This window comes from Lycorma delicatula, chromosome 11 (assembly GCF_047948215.1).
Source record: "Lycorma delicatula isolate Av1 chromosome 11, ASM4794821v1, whole genome shotgun sequence".
Lineage (NCBI taxonomy): Eukaryota > Metazoa > Arthropoda > Insecta > Hemiptera > Fulgoridae > Lycorma > Lycorma delicatula.
The window spans coordinates 49,873,807-49,891,664 of record NC_134465.1 but is presented as its reverse complement, the minus strand read 5'-3'; the positions used below and the strand labels follow the sequence as shown (position 1 = coordinate 49,891,664).

General features: G+C 30.1%; 1 protein-coding gene across 1 annotated transcript; it reads right to left on the bottom strand.

Annotated features, from left to right (window-relative positions):
• Positions 1-1,956: 1,956 nt before the first annotated feature.
• On the bottom strand, positions 1,957-17,581 carry MCTS1 (malignant T-cell-amplified sequence 1 homolog). Its single transcript, XM_075378662.1, has 6 exons — positions 17,430-17,581; positions 14,539-14,691; positions 11,329-11,429; positions 7,473-7,606; positions 4,204-4,271; positions 1,957-2,430 (listed from the first exon to the last, which is right to left on the bottom strand). Exons 1-6 carry the CDS (start codon positions 17,438-17,440, stop codon positions 2,349-2,351), a joined length of 549 nt encoding a protein of 182 aa, XP_075234777.1. The 5' UTR covers positions 17,441-17,581; the 3' UTR covers positions 1,957-2,348.
• Positions 17,582-17,858: the final 277 nt, after the last annotated feature.

Sequence of the window (17,858 nt, the reverse complement as noted above, 5' to 3'; positions counted from 1 at the left end):
CATTACTACAAGCTTATAAATTTCACAATGAATTCTCCAAGTATTACAACCACCATTCAACCATTTACACTGAGAAATGAAATCACTCCAGATTTAACTAGCAGGAATGTTTATTGTCACAGTCATATTAAACAATGTCAACAGTACACTAAACAGCAATACTGCTGACAAGATGGCCATCAAATAGCTAAGGGGTTTAAGCTTTTGTGGGTGTGAATTTTGAAAAATTCATCTTATTTTTGAAATGACACACTTCTTGAAATGTAAAAAATGTCAAGCATGACTGGGATTGAGTCAAGTACCTACTGGATCCTACCACTTCACCAAGAAGTTACATAAAATATAACTCCTACTAATACAGGGTGTCCCATATAAAACGCAACCCAACCTTATATTGGTAGGTATTGAAATAATAAAAAGGCATGTGTAAATGTAAATGTAATTTTTATTATTACCACCCATTACCTTACATATAGAGTAAAAGTTGGAAGTGACCACCATCTTCTTTAATACAAGCTTCAATTCTTTTTACAGCGTTTCTTGCAACTTTTTGTGGCTGAATATTTAATACAGCTTGTTCAATATTGACTTTCAATTGTTCAAGAGTTCGTGGTTTGTTGCTGTAGGCTTTTTCTTTGAGGCAACCCCGTAGAAAAAAATCCGCCGCAGTCAAATCTGGAAATCTTGGTGACCACAAGCCTCGACCGATAACACGATTACTAAAGAATTCCTCGATGAAATCGGAAGTTGAACCTGTGTAGTGCGATGTCGCACCGTCATGTTGTAGCCGACAGTGTCTGTCTTCCTCTTCCAAGAGTGCGATGAACTGAAATAAAATATCCTGATATTAATGATATTAATGTTGTACTCGAAAAAAATAGGGCCGATTATTTTCTTCCGCGATATCGCGCACCACAAGCCCTAATTCTGCGGATGTAATTGTTTTTCGTGATAAACGTGGGGATTTTCAGCGCTCCAAATTCTACTGTTTTGGCTGGTTACGTAGCCATCCAAATGAAACCGTGCTTCATTTGTGAAAAATAACGAATCCGTAAATTCCCTCACGCAGAAATCGATGGAACCGTTGACAATATTGTAGCCATTTTTCTTAGTCGGGCTCAAGAAGTCGATGAACCGCTTGAATGCAATAAGGTCGTAATTGTAATCGTTTGGTCGCCCGATGAACAGTTGATTTGGACAAATTAGTTTCAGCAGACAAACGTCTGATTGATTTATTTGGCGAGGCGAGTAATCGGTCTTTGATTTCAGTGACTGTATCTGTATTCAACACTGACGCAGATCTTTCGTGTTCCTTGTTATTAACAGAACCAGTCTCTCTAAATTTTGCAACTAACCTTAATACTGATGTTTTGTTAGGTGCTGGTTTATCTGGGTACGTATGGTGAAACAAATCTTGCACTGCAACCGCTGATTTCGTACTGAAGTTCGACTGAACAATGAAAACACGTTCATCTAGCGAAAACACCATCTTGTCTCTAGCAATACACTGAACGTTACGATTGCATTGTTGTTACTATCGGTAGTGTTCTACCGCGTCGCCGCGATGTTGGACGAGTCCATTTCAGTAACGAGTAGGGGAGTAAGCTTGACTTTTGAAATTTCATGGATGGGTTGCGTTTTATATGAGACACCTTGTATAAATATATATTTCCAGTCTTAATAAGGTATTTTTATATCTTTTTATTTATATATAGTGTACTATGTATTTAATTTTTTTAAAATCACTTCAATGATGCAGGTCTGAAGATGATGGCCAGCCATCAAAAGTCCCTTTCAATGTTGAAAAAAGAATTTAGGTGAATCTGTTTTACTACTTAAATGTATAAACATGTATAAAAATGTAATATAATGTCATACAGATTATCTCTGTCAAATACACAAAATAAAGAAGGTTTTTAATAATGTTTTAATACGGCTTAAAAGAAAAAAAAACAATTAAAAATTAAAATCTAGCCTTTATTATTCATACAAATAAATAATATTTACTGTAAGCATTACTTTTTTACAAAATAAAAAAAAATGCTTTTTTATGTTATATATAGTAACAAAAAATAAAGAAATAAAAGACGAAACATTGAAATACAATGATAAAATTCAATAATTCAAGGTAAACAAACAATAATGTGTTTCTGATCAGTATAATAATAATTTAAAATACTGATTATAACATTACAATAAATACAAAAAAAAAGCACACTGTAATATTTTATTACATATAACATGCATTAAAGGAGGCACCTTTGTTTTTTTTTTCTTGGGCACGTTTAAATTTGTGCAGTAAATAGTATTTATTAACCATTAAATAAAATGTCTGTAAATTGTAATAATCACTTAATTGGTTTCATTTGCCATAAACCATCATTCAGATAATGAATATTTTCTATACCAATTCCTTTATTAACTCTGGCTCTGAAACAGCAACAGAATAAGGCATTTAATTTAAAATACCAATGTTAAAAACAATTTTACATTAAAATTTTCTATTAAATTTTTTACTCTACATACAACAAATTAATTTGAAAAGACTTCTTTCTTTCAATGGAGATACTGAAAAAGTATTTATTGGAACATATCTTGACCGTATCATGATGTCCTTTGCACAATCAATATGGAAAAGTATTTGAAAGATGACATAATTAAAAAATAAACATAAGGTGTATGTATATATATATATATTTTAACACAATGAGTAGTATTAAAGTATACAAACTGCTTCATATTTCAAAACTGAGAAAAACTAGGAGATAGAAACAAGGGCAGATCTACGTAGTTATAAAATTACCATTTTATGGTATGTTTGAAATTTTTGTCTGCCAAATATTTGGATGTGGCATATTGAATCAAACCTTTTTTTTAATTCAAAGCTGGACATGTAATACATAATTTTCATGTAAAATTATTACAAGAAAGACAATGTTTAAAACTCTTTCTCGATAAATACCTTCATTTTCGAGTTATAATCAATCAAATTTGCAAAAACGGAAAAATTGCAATAGTAATAAACCAAGAGAAAATTCCTTGCAGTAACTTATTTTGTATTACCTTCAGAATTACATCCAATAACAAACTTTAAACGGTTAATGTTGGAATTAATGGTCTAAACTCTAATAATAACAGCCTTAACAATAACAAATAACACTAATAATAATATACAATAACTAACAATTTGCAATATTACTACAAATTAAATGGCTGAATTATATATTATTATCTTTAATTATCACAATATTTAATTTTAAAATTTAATAAAATGTTTTCGATCCAAAATTAGTTAACCCTTTGCAGGAGGATACCTGTACTTATGCTGGAAGGCGGAAACCCATATATGAGTCTCTGAATAAGACCGGTTATTTGTCTACATGTAGTTACATATATAAATTCCAAGAGATGGCAGGAGATATTCTTTCAATCATTCTGAAGTGGAAATTCCTGATGCAACGTGATTGGGAACAATTTTACTTCTGTTATATGATGAGTTCAATGACCGTGCGTATGTAACAAGATATATGCATTTTTTTCGTGTTTTTGCTCTTTTTTAAGAAATTTGTTTACAAATTGCTTCTTCCAAAATTTTGTTTTCATCTTGTTTCGTTTGAATTCAAACAAAATTTTTGATACAAAAATTCAGAAGGAAATAAATAAAAATATTTATATTATAATAAAACCATATTATATTATTCCCTGCCTAGGAGCACACTTCAAAATTGTTATTATTATATTACCATCAATGTTACTATTATTATTCAGTATGCTTTACATGAACTCAATGTAAAACAACCAAAATCATCACCTATAGTTTGCAAATTCTAGTGCACTCAGCGAGAGTTGTGCTGTTTTCACGTAAACTTTGTCTCACGAGATAACTAAACAGGGTTCCTTAACAAGATTAGTGGCAAAATTCAGCAAAAACACAAGTTATATGTTGTTTTTATGCATGAATGCATGTTTTAAGTTTTAAATAGTTTTTGCATGAACTTTTTTTTTTGAAAATGTCTTCTGCCTACAGCCATAAAACCCATGAAGGGTTAATACAATAAATTTTGAAAAATTTATTTTACATTTACCTACAATATTTATTCAAGTTATTATTCAATTATACTGCAAATATTCCATACATTTTATTTAGAATTTACTAAATTGATTTAATCTATTTTCTATAAATTAAATTAATAATAAACATACATATCATCTGTCGATAGTGCAGTCGTCCCTACTGCTAAAGCGTGTTGTTTTCCTTCTGCCATAACCGCCTAAAATTCTATTAAGGAAACTCACAATGCTCTTTTATAAAAAATTGATGTAATAGACAAATAAAAATATATATTATACAAAGTGATCAGAAAGAAGGATGTTCATATTTTTTTTTTTGTCTTCAGTCATTTGACTGTTTTGATGCAGCTCTCCAAGATTCCCTATCTAGTGCTAGTCGTTTCATTTCAGTATACCCTCTACATCCTACATCCCCAAAAATTTGTTTTACATACTCCAAACGTGGCCTGCCTACACAATTTTTCCCTTCTACCTGTCCTTCCAATATTAAAGCGACTATTCCAGGATGCCTTAGTATGTGGCCTATAAGTTTGTTTCTTCTTTTAACTATATTTTTTCAAATGCTACTTTCTTCATCTATTTGCCGCAATACCTCTTCATTTGTCACTTTATCCACCCATCTGATTTTTAACATTCTCCTATAGCACCACATTTCAAAAGCTTCTAATCTTTTCTTCTCAGATACTCCGATTGTCCAAGTTTCACTTCCATATAAAGCGACACTCCAAACATACACTTTCAAAAATCTTTTCCTGACATTTAAATTCATTTTTGATGTAAACAAATTATATTTCTTACTGAAGGCTTGTTTAGCTTGTGCTATTCGGCATTTTATATCGCTCCTGCTTCGTTCATCTTTAGTAATTTTACTTCCCAAATAACAAAATTCTTCTACCTCCATAATCTTTTCTCCTCCTATTTTCACATTCAGTGGTCCATCTTTGTTATTTCTACTACATTTCATTACTTTTGTTTTGTTCTTGTTTATTTTCATGCGATAGTTTGTATGTTCATATTAAATTGTTTAATCTTACACAAGAGATGCAAATATTTTGCATCTCTAAACAAAAGGACTGCACACTGATATTATGGCAACGGAAGATTAGTTCAGCAGAAGAAAAATATTCAGATCAATAATAAAGTTACCAAGAGATAATGAAATGAAATTTTACATTGAAAAAAAAAGTCAATTATGAATGATAGTGATAAAGATACTACGAATATAAATGTGATAAAACTGACCTAATTACTTCACTGACCTAATGACTTCATTACTTCTATAAATATGATACAACTGACCTAACTGGCCTTATTACTTCGACTGGTTAAGTATCTGTTCTGAAATTCTTTAAACCACCTCTTTTTAGATCTATCAAAAGTTCTAGTGCCATATGGAAACTGTTACATTTTTCTCTGTAGTACAGTATTTGTTATTAATTTTAAATGGCATCGACTATTTAACATTAGCTAGGGCTTGTTGCAAACCACAATAATTTTGTCCTTGACGGGTCTCCAGAGAGGTAATGCATTTTCAGCGGTGAGGGTATGTGTTTGTTCTGTTGTTTTTTCATTGTCATAGTGTGTTTGTTACTGTGCCTGTATGAATATATTATTTAGTTTCGTTGAAACATTGTGTTATATTTACAAAAATTATCGGCATTGTTATACTTTTTACATTCTCTGTTATTTACAGATCCTGATTGTTTAGATTACAATAAGTTTAACATAGAATAGTATTATAATTTCAATTTATGATCATGAAAGGTAAACGTAATGATGTATGCAAGAAAAAAATTGAAATGCGTAAACTTATCCACAGCCAGACAGCAGAAGTCATGTTTAATGTTTTTAACTTTATGACAAAGGAGGCACAAAGTGGGCCGATCCTTCTTACACAAGTTCAGAAACATGTGACAAACATGTAGCTTGAAACCAAGCTATAAGAATTACATTCACTAGTGTTCAAAAATTTTAAACGGAACAAAAACTAATCTCAATAAAAACTTTAGCACTCGTTGGCACTTTAAAACTATAATGTCTCTGGATAACTCTGAAAAGTGTCATTTGTGAAATGATTTATAATTTTCCCATTGATAAAGGTGAACACGTTACTTTTCAATCAGTACTACCAGTTGTAAAAGAGAAAATCAATTTTCAAGGAAGCTTTTGGCCTTATGGTGCATTATCATAGACATTGGGTTCAAATGGGAAAAAACTGCAGATAGCAGGAAAATTTGAAAATCAGGAACTGAGGCTATGTTGCACTGAACTGTTACAGAGTACCAAAACCGAAGCAGACCTATAATTTACTTGAATCCTTTATACATGCCAGTCATATCAAACTGATATTGTAAAGTAAGTGCTCTGACTGCAACCTTGCTGCTCCGATTTCTAAAGGCAACCATGCTTGCATTGTTCATACCAGCTCTGAAAATGGTTTTGTCAAGAACATGCTTCTTATATTTAAATCTAGTATCAAAACAGGAGATTACCACACTATGAATTCTGTTAATTACAAGTGGTGGGTAAAACAGCTATTAATTCCTAATCTTCCCTCTAACTCAGGAATCACCATAGATAATATTTTATAACATGATGTGCATCTGAACCATACTCCAAATTCAGACATGCGCAAATCAGATGGCTTATATAAAATAACATGTCATTTACTAGTACATTGTTGAAATCAGGACTGCACTATAATAAAACTACATAAACTGCAAGAAATATTATGTAAAATCTATTCAGTTTTAGCCAAGAAAGATCACAATGTTTTCAGACTGCCTCATTCTCTGGAATTAAATCCAACTGAAGAAATTTGAACTGTTTTAAAAAATGTTAATTTTAAATTAGATGATGCTATTTTGCATTAATTGAAAACGAACAAATTCAATTAAGAATTCTGAATGCAAATTAAAGTGTGACTATGTCAAAAAAATATTAACATATTAGTCTCGACCTCAAATACACTACTACATGATTTCTGGATGTTGAGAAGAAAACAAAGAATGATAAATGAGCTGTTCAGTTTCTGAAGATGGTTTCACAACAGTACTTACTAAAATCTAGCAAGTGAGGAATATGAGGTATTAAGTATGTGGTTTGTGAGGGTATTTTTACGTTATAAAACACTTTTTGCAATATAAAAGAAGGGAAGATAATTTATGAAATAAAAAAATGAAGTGATATGAGAAAGATTTAAATGAAATGTTATTAAAAAGAAATGAAATGTAAGACACAACTCTTAATAGAGATCTCATTTAGAACAGAAAATCCTCCATCATGACAAAACAATTCTTCTGTACACAAAATCTCTTATTTGAATTTCTCCGTTCTTTATAAAACTCCAGTAAATAGAAAAAAAATACGGATAAGATTTGAAAAAAAAAATAAAAGGATACAACAATTGTTCCTTTATCAACAGTGGTCATTATCGCACCAGGCGACGTCAATCCTGGACACATAATATTAGCACCACTTAATACAAATCTTATAGCTCCTTTATCGACTTGTTCCCATGGCAAAAAGAATGGATCTGAAACACATAAAATTATTCAGTAACAAATTTCTTGCACATAATCTGACCTTTTATTTTAAAAAATATAACGGACAATTTTATAATTCATAACTGCTAATTTCTCCACATACATAAAAATTTTATACAATGTCATTCTTCTGAATGTAAAATAAAATAAAGTAATCCGAAAAATGAAATGTTAATTTTAGGTAAACTATTATTATATCTTTTTAGAAAGAAATAATTTAATTGAAGTACATTTTTTTGAGCATTATTATTTTATTTTAACATTTTTTGCAGGTTTTTTTTAGTGTTGGTTTAAAATTTTTTTAAAAATTAAGAAAATGATAAAAGTTTTATTTATTCAAAGATATTTTCTCTTTAATATTATAAATTAATTTACAATAATACTAATTGGTCAGGACTCGCTTCTTCATCCTTCCTGTCTAGCCAGTCTTGGATCCCCACTGAAATCATTATCCTCATTGATATGAGAATAATACTGATAAATAACAAAGCCTGAAAAGCTTTCTTTTCTCAGTTTCTTTCATTCTTGATATTCCTTTAGATTCCCCTTTCCATTAACTTGAATACCTTATATCTCAGGAAGGGGTCAAGCTAGAGCTGAAAATCAGGATGTGCTATAAAATTCATAGTCTATTATTTTTATGTAAAAAAAAAAAAAAATTAAAAATCCTATTAGGTTGTCACTGAGAGGAAAAATTTACACCTTCACCCATACTAGGGTCTCAATCTATGGCTTAAAAACTTCCCTGGGATAACACAAATGCATCCTGAAAATCTGAAAGCAATCAGTGTTAGTTCTTGCATGATGATGTTGCAAACAGGCAAAACTACCACAAACTTTCACCATTATACATTAGATTTAGCACTTATAAGAGAAATGCCAAGAATGGTTAGTCTGGTGAAGTTCTTGGGACAAAATTAAAATAGTTGACATTTTATTAGACTAAAAAAATTATGGGAAGATTATCAAAGATTAAGGAGGGATGGACCAAGAGTAAAATAAGAGAGAAAATGTAATAGGATTAAAAAATACATCATAGTTGAAATATTTGACCCTGTAAACTTAGGTCGTATGTTTGAAAAGATAATCAGAAGTTAAATTGATAACAGTCAACAAACTGAATTTTAATACATTCATGGTTCTGCAAATTGTAAATATAAGTGATTTATCAAATGAAGTAAGATCTTTATAACATAGCTTTGCTCTCTGGAAGTTTGACATTTGCATTTGTTCAATCATAACTTGTTCTTTTATCCTTGAAAGTAAGCAAGCACACCAAGAGAAGATTAGTGGATGGACAAACACCTAAAAGCACATTTAACCCAATTTGACAGGTTTTAAACAGATCTAGTTTTTTTTATATAAGTTTAATGTGAAAATTCTTAAATCAGCAGAAGCAAACTTAGGCGGAATAAAGAGAACTGGTAGAAAACCTTGGGTTTCAGACGATATATTGCAGCTGATGGATGAACGTAGAAAATATAAGAATGCTAGTGATGAAGAAAGTAAAAGGAACTATCGGCAATTAAGAAATGCTATAAACAGGAAGTGCAAACTGGCGAAAGAAGAGTGGATTAAAGAAAAGTGTTCAGAAGTGGAAAGAGAAATGAACATTGGTAAAATAGACGGAGCATACAGGAAAGTTAAGGAAAATTTTGGGGTACATAAATTAAAATGTAATAATGTGTTAAACAAAGATGGTACACCAATATATAATACGAAAGGTAAAGTCGATAGATGGGTGGAATATATTGAAGAGTTATACGGAGGAAATGAATTAGAAAATGGTGTTATAGAGGAAGAAGAGGAAGTTGAGGAGGATGAAATGGGAGAAACAATACTGAGATCTGAATTTAAGAGAGCATTAAAAGATTTAAATGGCAGAAAGGCTCCTGGAATAGACGGAATACCTGTAGAATTACTGCGCAGTGCAGGTGAGGAAGCGATTGATAGATTATACAAACTGGTGTGTAATATTTATGAAAATGGGGAATTTCCATCAGACTTCAAAAAAAGTGTTATAGTTATGATACCAAAGAAAGCAGGGGCAGATAAATGTGAAGAATACAGAACAATTAGTTTAACTAGTCATGCATCAAAAATCTTAACTAGAATTTTATACAGAAGAATTGAGAGGAGAGTGGAAGAAGTGTTAGGAGAAGACCAATTTGGTTTCAGGAAAAGTATAGGGACAAGGGAAGCAATTTTAGGCCTCAGATTAATAGTAGAAGGAAGATTAAAGAAAAACAAACCAACATACTTGGCGTTTATAGACCTAGAAAAGGCTTTCGATAACGTAGACTGGAATAAAATGTTCAGCATTTTAAAAAAATTAGGGTTCAAATACAGAGATAGAAGAACAATTGCTAACATGTACAGGAACCAAACAGCAACAATAACAATTGAAGAACAGAAGAAAGAAGCCCTAATAAGAAAGGGAGTCCGACAAGGATGTTCCCTATCGCCGTTACTTTTTAATCTTTACATGGAACTAGCAGTTAATGATGTTAAAGAACAATTTAGATTCGGAGTAACAGTACAAGGTGAAAAGATAAAGATGCTACGATTTGCTGATGATATAGTAATTCTAGCCGAGAGTAAAAAGGATTTAGAAGAAACAATGAACGGCATAGATGAAGTCCTACGCAAAAACTATTGCATGAAAATAAACAAGAACAAAACAAAAGTAATGAAATGTAGTAGAAATAACAATGATGGACCACTGAATGTGAAAATAGGAGGAGAAAAGATTATGGATGTAGAAGAATTTTGTTATTTGGGAAGTAAAATTACTAAAGATGGACGAAGCAGGAGCGATATAAAATGCCGAATAGCACAAGCTAAACGAGCCTTCAGTAAGAAATATAATTTGTTTACATCAAAAATGAATTTAAATGTCAGGAAAAGATTTTTGAAAGTGTATGTTTGGAGTGTCGCTTTATATGGAAGTGAAACTTGGACAATCGGAGTATCTGAGAAGAAAAGATTAGAAGCTTTTGAAATGTGGTGCTATAGGAGAATGTTAAAAATCAGATGGGTGGATAAAGTGACAAATGAAGAGGTATTGCGGCAAATAGATGAAGAAAGTAGCATTTGGAAAAATATAGTTAAAAGAAGAAACAGACTTATAGGCCACATACTAAGGCATCCTGGAATAGTCGCTTTAATATTGGAAGGACAGGTAGAAGGGAAAAATTGTGTAGGCAGGCCACGTTTGGAGTATGTAAAACAAATTGTTGGGGATGTAGGATGTAGAGGGTATACTGAAATGAAACGACTAGCACTAGATAGGGAATCTTGGAGAGCTGCATCAAACCAGTCGAATGACTGAAGACAAAAAAAAAAAAAAAAAAGTGAAAATTACTAGATAAGTTACAAGTAGCAGATACTACTTCAATTCAACTTTTTTCTCATTTTCTTAACCCAGGGTCACTAAAGCAATTATATTGATATGTATATGATATTGATTTTATATCAACTGAATGATTTAGATTAATAATTTGTTAATGTGTATATAGATTTTTATAAAAATTGGTCAATTGTTTTGGAATTATAGGGACATCAGCAACATACAAACCTCCTTTTGAAGTAGTCTTGTAAAAAGTTCTAATAATAATTACACACACACATGCATGCACACAAATTAAATACAATAATCTTAATAATTTCTTATAGTGATGTTCTTTAAACAACTAAATAAATCATTGCTTACATTTATGTAATAACCTAAGCGTAGGCATCCATGGACCTTCTCTATGTCTAAAAAACAAAAGTTCACCACCTCCATTAACTATTATCTCAATGTGATCATGACTGGAAAAAAGAGAATATATAAATAAGTAAAGCAAAAATAAATTCAGTTCCAGTTACTGAAATAGGAGTTTATATAAAATTTACTTAATCAGGCGCTTGGATTACACTTTGTAAATCGATTAAAAAGGATACAGTTCTCTAAAATGTTTAAAGAACATCCATAATTTGTCACTTTCATGAGCATTTGAGTAATGAAATAATATAGGATAAAATTAAAGATAACAGAAATCATGAATATAGCCTATTATGAAAATTTCACACACTGGAAAAAGCGAATAATCATTAAATAATCACTAAATATAAAAAACAAATTATTTTTACACACACAAAAATTATTTTTGCACCAATAAAAATGGAAGCTGGTGCATTAAATGGGGTTGAGATGATTTTCAATAATCTCCAGAAATACTGTATTTCACGACTGTATTAATTTTTTTCTATTTTCCAGCAATTCATGTTTACAACCATAAAAAATGCTTAAATCCACAAATAATAATTTTCTTTTCCAGATCTATATCTGATATCATATTTCTCATACACATGAAAGCTCTCTAAGTTTGTGCCCATTTTTATTGACATCTGTGTTACTTAGTCAGTTTATTTTAATTCTGCTACCTCAAAAACTTTCCCTATGTTAATATCTAATACCTATTGTGCTTCTGTCACTAACACAATGACAAAAAGAAAAATATTGTTTGTTTTGTTTTTCCTTTTAATTTATTAGTTGTTACTTATGAAGAAACCCTATTTTCTTTTACACTTAACAGTATTTTTAAACATTTTTATGGCAATGTGAAGAATGTAATACTATCAATTTTTGATTACATCATTATACATTGTATATAAACAAAGTGCATAACAAATATATTAGCCAGTAATAAAATTTGCTATGCAATGTTGATATTAAGAAATTATAAATAAAAATTACAGCGAAATGAAATAGACTATACTCAATTTTAATTTTTTTTATAAGAGTAGTTAGACATACATTTTTTCACCCACAGAGAAGTGGCAAATTACAGTAGTTATATAGTATATAAAATAAATTAACAGTATTAGGAGAAAATTAAATTACTGAAATAAGTACTTCTAAATTTACATTTTTAAAAACATTTAAAAAATATTCCTTGACTAAGAATTAGCAACTTTAATTTGCTATAATCTTTAGAAAAAATACGAAGGACAATCAGAAAGTAAGTTACACCACCTCTATGAAACAAACACATATTTATAAGACTATTTTTTTGTTACTGATCAAAAAACTACATATTTTTATCTATTTTTCAACATAAGTTCTAAACACTTTCACACCTTGTAACAAGTTTTTCATTTCCACTCTCATAAAAATTTCGTCAATTTCCTTCAACCATTAAAGGGGACCGCTTCCTTAAGTTCATCATCATTAGTGAAGCACTTCCCTCCCAGGTCTCGCTTGAGAGGACCAAACAGGTGGTAGTCGCAGAGTGCTAGGTCAGGGCTGTTAGGCAGACGAGACCACATTTACCATTTGGATTTTTACAGTAATTCCTTTGTCACATAAGGCTGAATGAGGAGTACCATTGTCATGAAGAAAAACAACCCCATTGCTCAATCTTCCAGGTTTTCGATCTTTAATTATGCAATTTGTTTAAAGTCTCACAGTAAGATTCGGCATTGATTGCTGCTCCTCAGGGTGTAAATTCACTGTAAACAATTCCCTCAGAATTGAAAAAGACTGTCAGCATAGCCTTTCAAACATGTGGGGAGATGTTTTCACTTTTTTTGGGTGTGGTGAATTTTTCATTCATGTGATGCTCGTTTAGTCTCAGGAGTGTAATGAAGCACCCAGCTCTCATCCCCTGTGATGATTTGTTTCAAAAACTGTGGACCTCCTGGAATAACACTGAAGAAAAGAAAGAGCAGATGCAAAACATTGATGTTTGTGGTTGTCGGTCAACAGATATGGCACCCATCGTGTACACACCTTACAGTGGTAAACAAGTTGATTGTGAATAATTGCAAACACACTATCATAACTGATGTTAAGTTCAGTTGCAATTTCTCTAATTTTAATGAGCTGGTTATTCAACTTCATTTCATTCACATGTACCACGTTACCCTCGTGTTTGCAGTTGAAGGACGCCAAGCACGCAGTTCGTCACTCACATTTGTTCTTCTGTTTCTGAACATTTGGCATCATTTTGTGATCATCAGGCATGACATTGCATTCAAACCATATACCTCAACAATTGAAATTTTTTGCCCACAAAAATCGGACTACTGAATGCACTTCTATGCTAGATGAAACCTCTAGAGGACACGCTATATTGACAATACTACAGATGTACTGAATGTTGTACAGAATTGCTGCTGGGGGGAGTGTGAAGATAACAATGCAACCAGTGCTGCCACCACAAGACATTAATATATCCCTTTCAGTTCAAGAACATGACAAGGGTGTAACTTACTTTTTGATCCATCTCTCATATATTAAGTTCCAGTAACTGGAACAAAAAAATATAAAACAGTTAGCAAGAGTACAGAATTTAATAATGCTTTTTAGTTATGATTATTGTTATTTCATAAAAGTGCTTTCAAGGGTTTCACTCATCATCAGTTAATAAAACTTTTTCTTTTTTAAAAAAAAAACTTACTTATCAAAACCGCCTTACATAACAGCACATTTCTATAATTTAAATAAAAATTCAAATAATTTTAATACAGTACTGTATGAGTAGATAGCCACATAAAAAAGGTTTTATTTTTTATTTTTATGACAACATATTTAAATATGTTTAAAATGTTAAATTTAATGGGTGATTTTTTAAAAAGAAAACATTTTATTAACTGATGATGAGGGAAACCCTTAAAAGAGATTTTATGAAATAATGATAAGCATAAGGTAAGAAGCATTACGGAACTCTGTACTCTTGGTGGTAAATTGTTTTATACTTTTGTCTTTGCATAATTAGTACAGAGGGGAATATCGGCAAATACAATAAAAAAAATAATAACTGATTTTGCCAAGTTAAGTATATATATTTGTTTATATTTTAACAAATATAAATACATTTTTTAAAAAACATAACAGAAACTAAAATCATACATTGACATAATAAGTATACCTTACCATTTGACAAGACGAAATGTATCTTTTTTTGGTAATATAGCATCTATGTAATTTTCTAATGTAGGAAACTGTTCTAGTAATTTATTTCTTATTCCTTTTTGTACAGATGATTTTAACTGTTGTACACCAGAAACACTTTCCTTTTCATCAAACCTAAAATTTTTAATTATCAAGTAATTAAATAAAATAATACAAACCATGTACACAAAACTAAAAAAAATGTGTAATTTATTAATAAAATGTAGAACTTCCACTGAAAAAATGGAGTATAAGATGAACACACCAAAATTGTTATGTACAAAGCTTGGAAGAATTAACAAGTCGAGCAAATATAAGTACTTGGGTGAAGTTATTCAACCAAATAGAAGGGACGAACAACCAAACATCGTCAGGTTTTACAAGTAAGCATTTTTCTTTTACCTATTTGGAGAATTGTATTGAAAAACCCACAGAGATAGATGAAGTATCTGCTTTACTGTGGACTGTTAACAGTCTAGAGCAAATAACTATTGTCAAAATGTATAATTTTTTATTTGTCAATCTAAATTGATTACATTTAAACCAAATTTCAAAACAATATCTTCCACTGAACAGTATGATAAAACAAGATATCACTTTAGAATTACTCAAAAGCTTGCTTTCAAAATAATGGAAATGTTTACACTTTGAAAGGTACACTGGAAAAAGAAAAAAAACCTTTATTAGGCCCATTTTGAAAGCGAGTCATTGTAATTTATTATCTAGCAAAATCTGAGTATCCAGATATTAGCAGATTTAAAAATAATGGGAATATAAATGTAGTTGTTTATTTTAAACAGAGTTAAAAGTTTGTATTAAAATCTGAAGACTACATCAAATTGCTTTAGCTTCATTTTATAGGTGAATTGGGTAAGATATTTCCATTTCTGTAAAACACCAATTTAAGTGAGACATATGAACTATTTATAGGTTATTTAATTTTTATATGGACTTGAATACTAAATTGTGGATACGTGTTATGTGGTGGTTAGATTTCAATTGATCACACAGGAATGGTCGACCTGAGACTGTAGTAGACTACACTTCATTTACATTCACATATATCCTCATTCAACCTTTGAAGTAACACCTTACAGCAAATCCAGAGGCTAACAGAAAAAGAGAGAAGTTATTAAAAATATCTATTTTATTAATCTGAAAACCTCAAAAAATGATCTATTTTAAAACAAATATCACATGCACCTTTTACCAAAAAAATGTACGTTTTATAAATTATCTGCCACATTTATCAAGTTTTATTTAAAACTACAATTAAAAATAAGACTAATACTTTAATGAACTCATCCAAAATATATATATATATATATATATATCAGCTTGAAATACTTGCAAAAATTAAACCAGTAAAAGTTACATAAACAAAAATAAAAGATACTTATCAGTTGCTATTCTAGCTATAAATATATATATATATATATATATATATATAATAAATTAAAAATAAATTACATACATGGGAACATAAATGAAGAATAAGTTTAAGGCTATGTTTGTATGTGCATACATGTACAGAGTTAGTAATAAAATGTTACAAAATCAGTCTCAAACACAGTAATGAAACGATTAAAAAGAAAAGGAGCACATTGATATTGAAAGAATTAATAGCATTTAAGAATACAGATGACATAATTCCTTAGTAAGTTTTTGTAGGGATTGAGAACAAGCGAAGGTATTGTGCTATCCAACATTTTACTTAATATCTTAAAAGAAATGGAAATTTATGATTGTTCACCACAAATGGGACTGAAAAGATACTAATTCTTTTTTGTAGATGTAAAAGTTAATACTTTAAGATTGCCACTGTAAATAAAAATGCACAAAAGTAAACAAGAACCAAGAATAAATTGAGTCGTTACATTCTTTCTTCTTTAAGTCAGTGGGCAAAACCTGGCAACTATATTCTCAGACTTCTTAAAATTCAATTTCTTTTCTTTCTTTAAGTAAAAAAAATATATAATCCTCTTCAACCATATTTTTCTGAAATAACCAATACTGGTTCAAGTAACTACTGCAAATACATATAGTCAGAAGTTTAAAGTGTAGCCCTAAATGATGGACATCACATCTATTACCCCTTTCACTTTTTATCATTTCATATCAAGGGAGTTAATTCTTTCAAAATGGTAAAATCAGTCAATACACCATATGTTGACTAATCACTTTGTACAATTGCTTCTAATTAGGTAAACACAGTTTCATATAACTTTTCTCATTTATTTAAAAAAATATGAGATTCATGTAAATATTTATTCATTAAAATAATTATTTTAATTATTAGCAGTAACTTTAAGATGCTTATGATATTAGTTCCATCAAACAAAATAAATAAAACTCATTCTAGTCACTATGTGGTATTACTTAAATGATTGCATTTAGAATAATGTGTTATTAAAGGTTAAACATTTTGTATTAAAACTATATATAGTACACATGTTAGGAGAAAAAATAGGTCCCGGCAAATGATATATTACCACATTCTACACGAATGTATTAAAAGGTATTCTAAGACTTTTTTAAGAGGTTTTAAAAAGTTAAATGGAAACCATTTTTTACGGACGTATTCAGTATCCATTACGGGAGGCATGTGTCCAATTAAAGTTTATAAAAATGCGACAGAACGATGAAATGCCGAACCTAAGTAATACGATGTTATCGTCGTCTAATAATTAAAACTATATACTAGAAAAACTAATAATATTCCATAATCAATATTCTGGTATCTTATTTTCATAAGTTTTAAAATAAAATGTCCAAAACTGACAAATACACACGTTAGTCATACATTCAGTGAACAGGTTATGAAGCTAACCTACAATTTTTACATCTTAATTGACTAAAAAACAAAAACTCACTTTTTAAACATCTTTCCTAAATCTAGTTATTAAATATTTTATACACGTAAACACAAAAAACCAACCCAAGTCTAAAAAAACTTAACCAATTTGAAACAAAATGCTGCAATCAAGAGAGTGAATGAAACCAGATTTCATTCACAGGTGTGACAACAGCAAATTGTAAATATTTATTGCATCTCGTAGTGACTTACAATTTAATACTTAATTTACTGATATGTTATAGAAAATATAATATCTTGGAAAGTGTTGAATTTACCTCAGTAAAAAAGAAATTATCAAATACATGGAATAAAATTGCAGTAAGTCTAAACAGCGCAAAAAAAATTGAGCTCATATACTCAGTTTGCATTGTAGTTTTCATGTTTAATTCTTTTTTAATAAGTTTTTAAAGTAAATTACAATATAATTCATTTTGAAGGTGAAAGT

Bases quoted from the DNA above. Each gene is read 5' to 3' on its own strand.
- MCTS1 (XM_075378662.1), bottom strand. The intron at 7,607-11,328 runs GTAAGCAATGAT...TATGTGTTTCAG, and splicing joins GCTTAGGTTATTACATAAAT to ATCCATTCTTTTTGCCATGG. The intron at 2,431-4,203 runs GTATGTTTATTA...TTGCTGTTTCAG, and splicing joins GCACTATCGACAGATGATAT to AGCCAGAGTTAATAAAGGAA.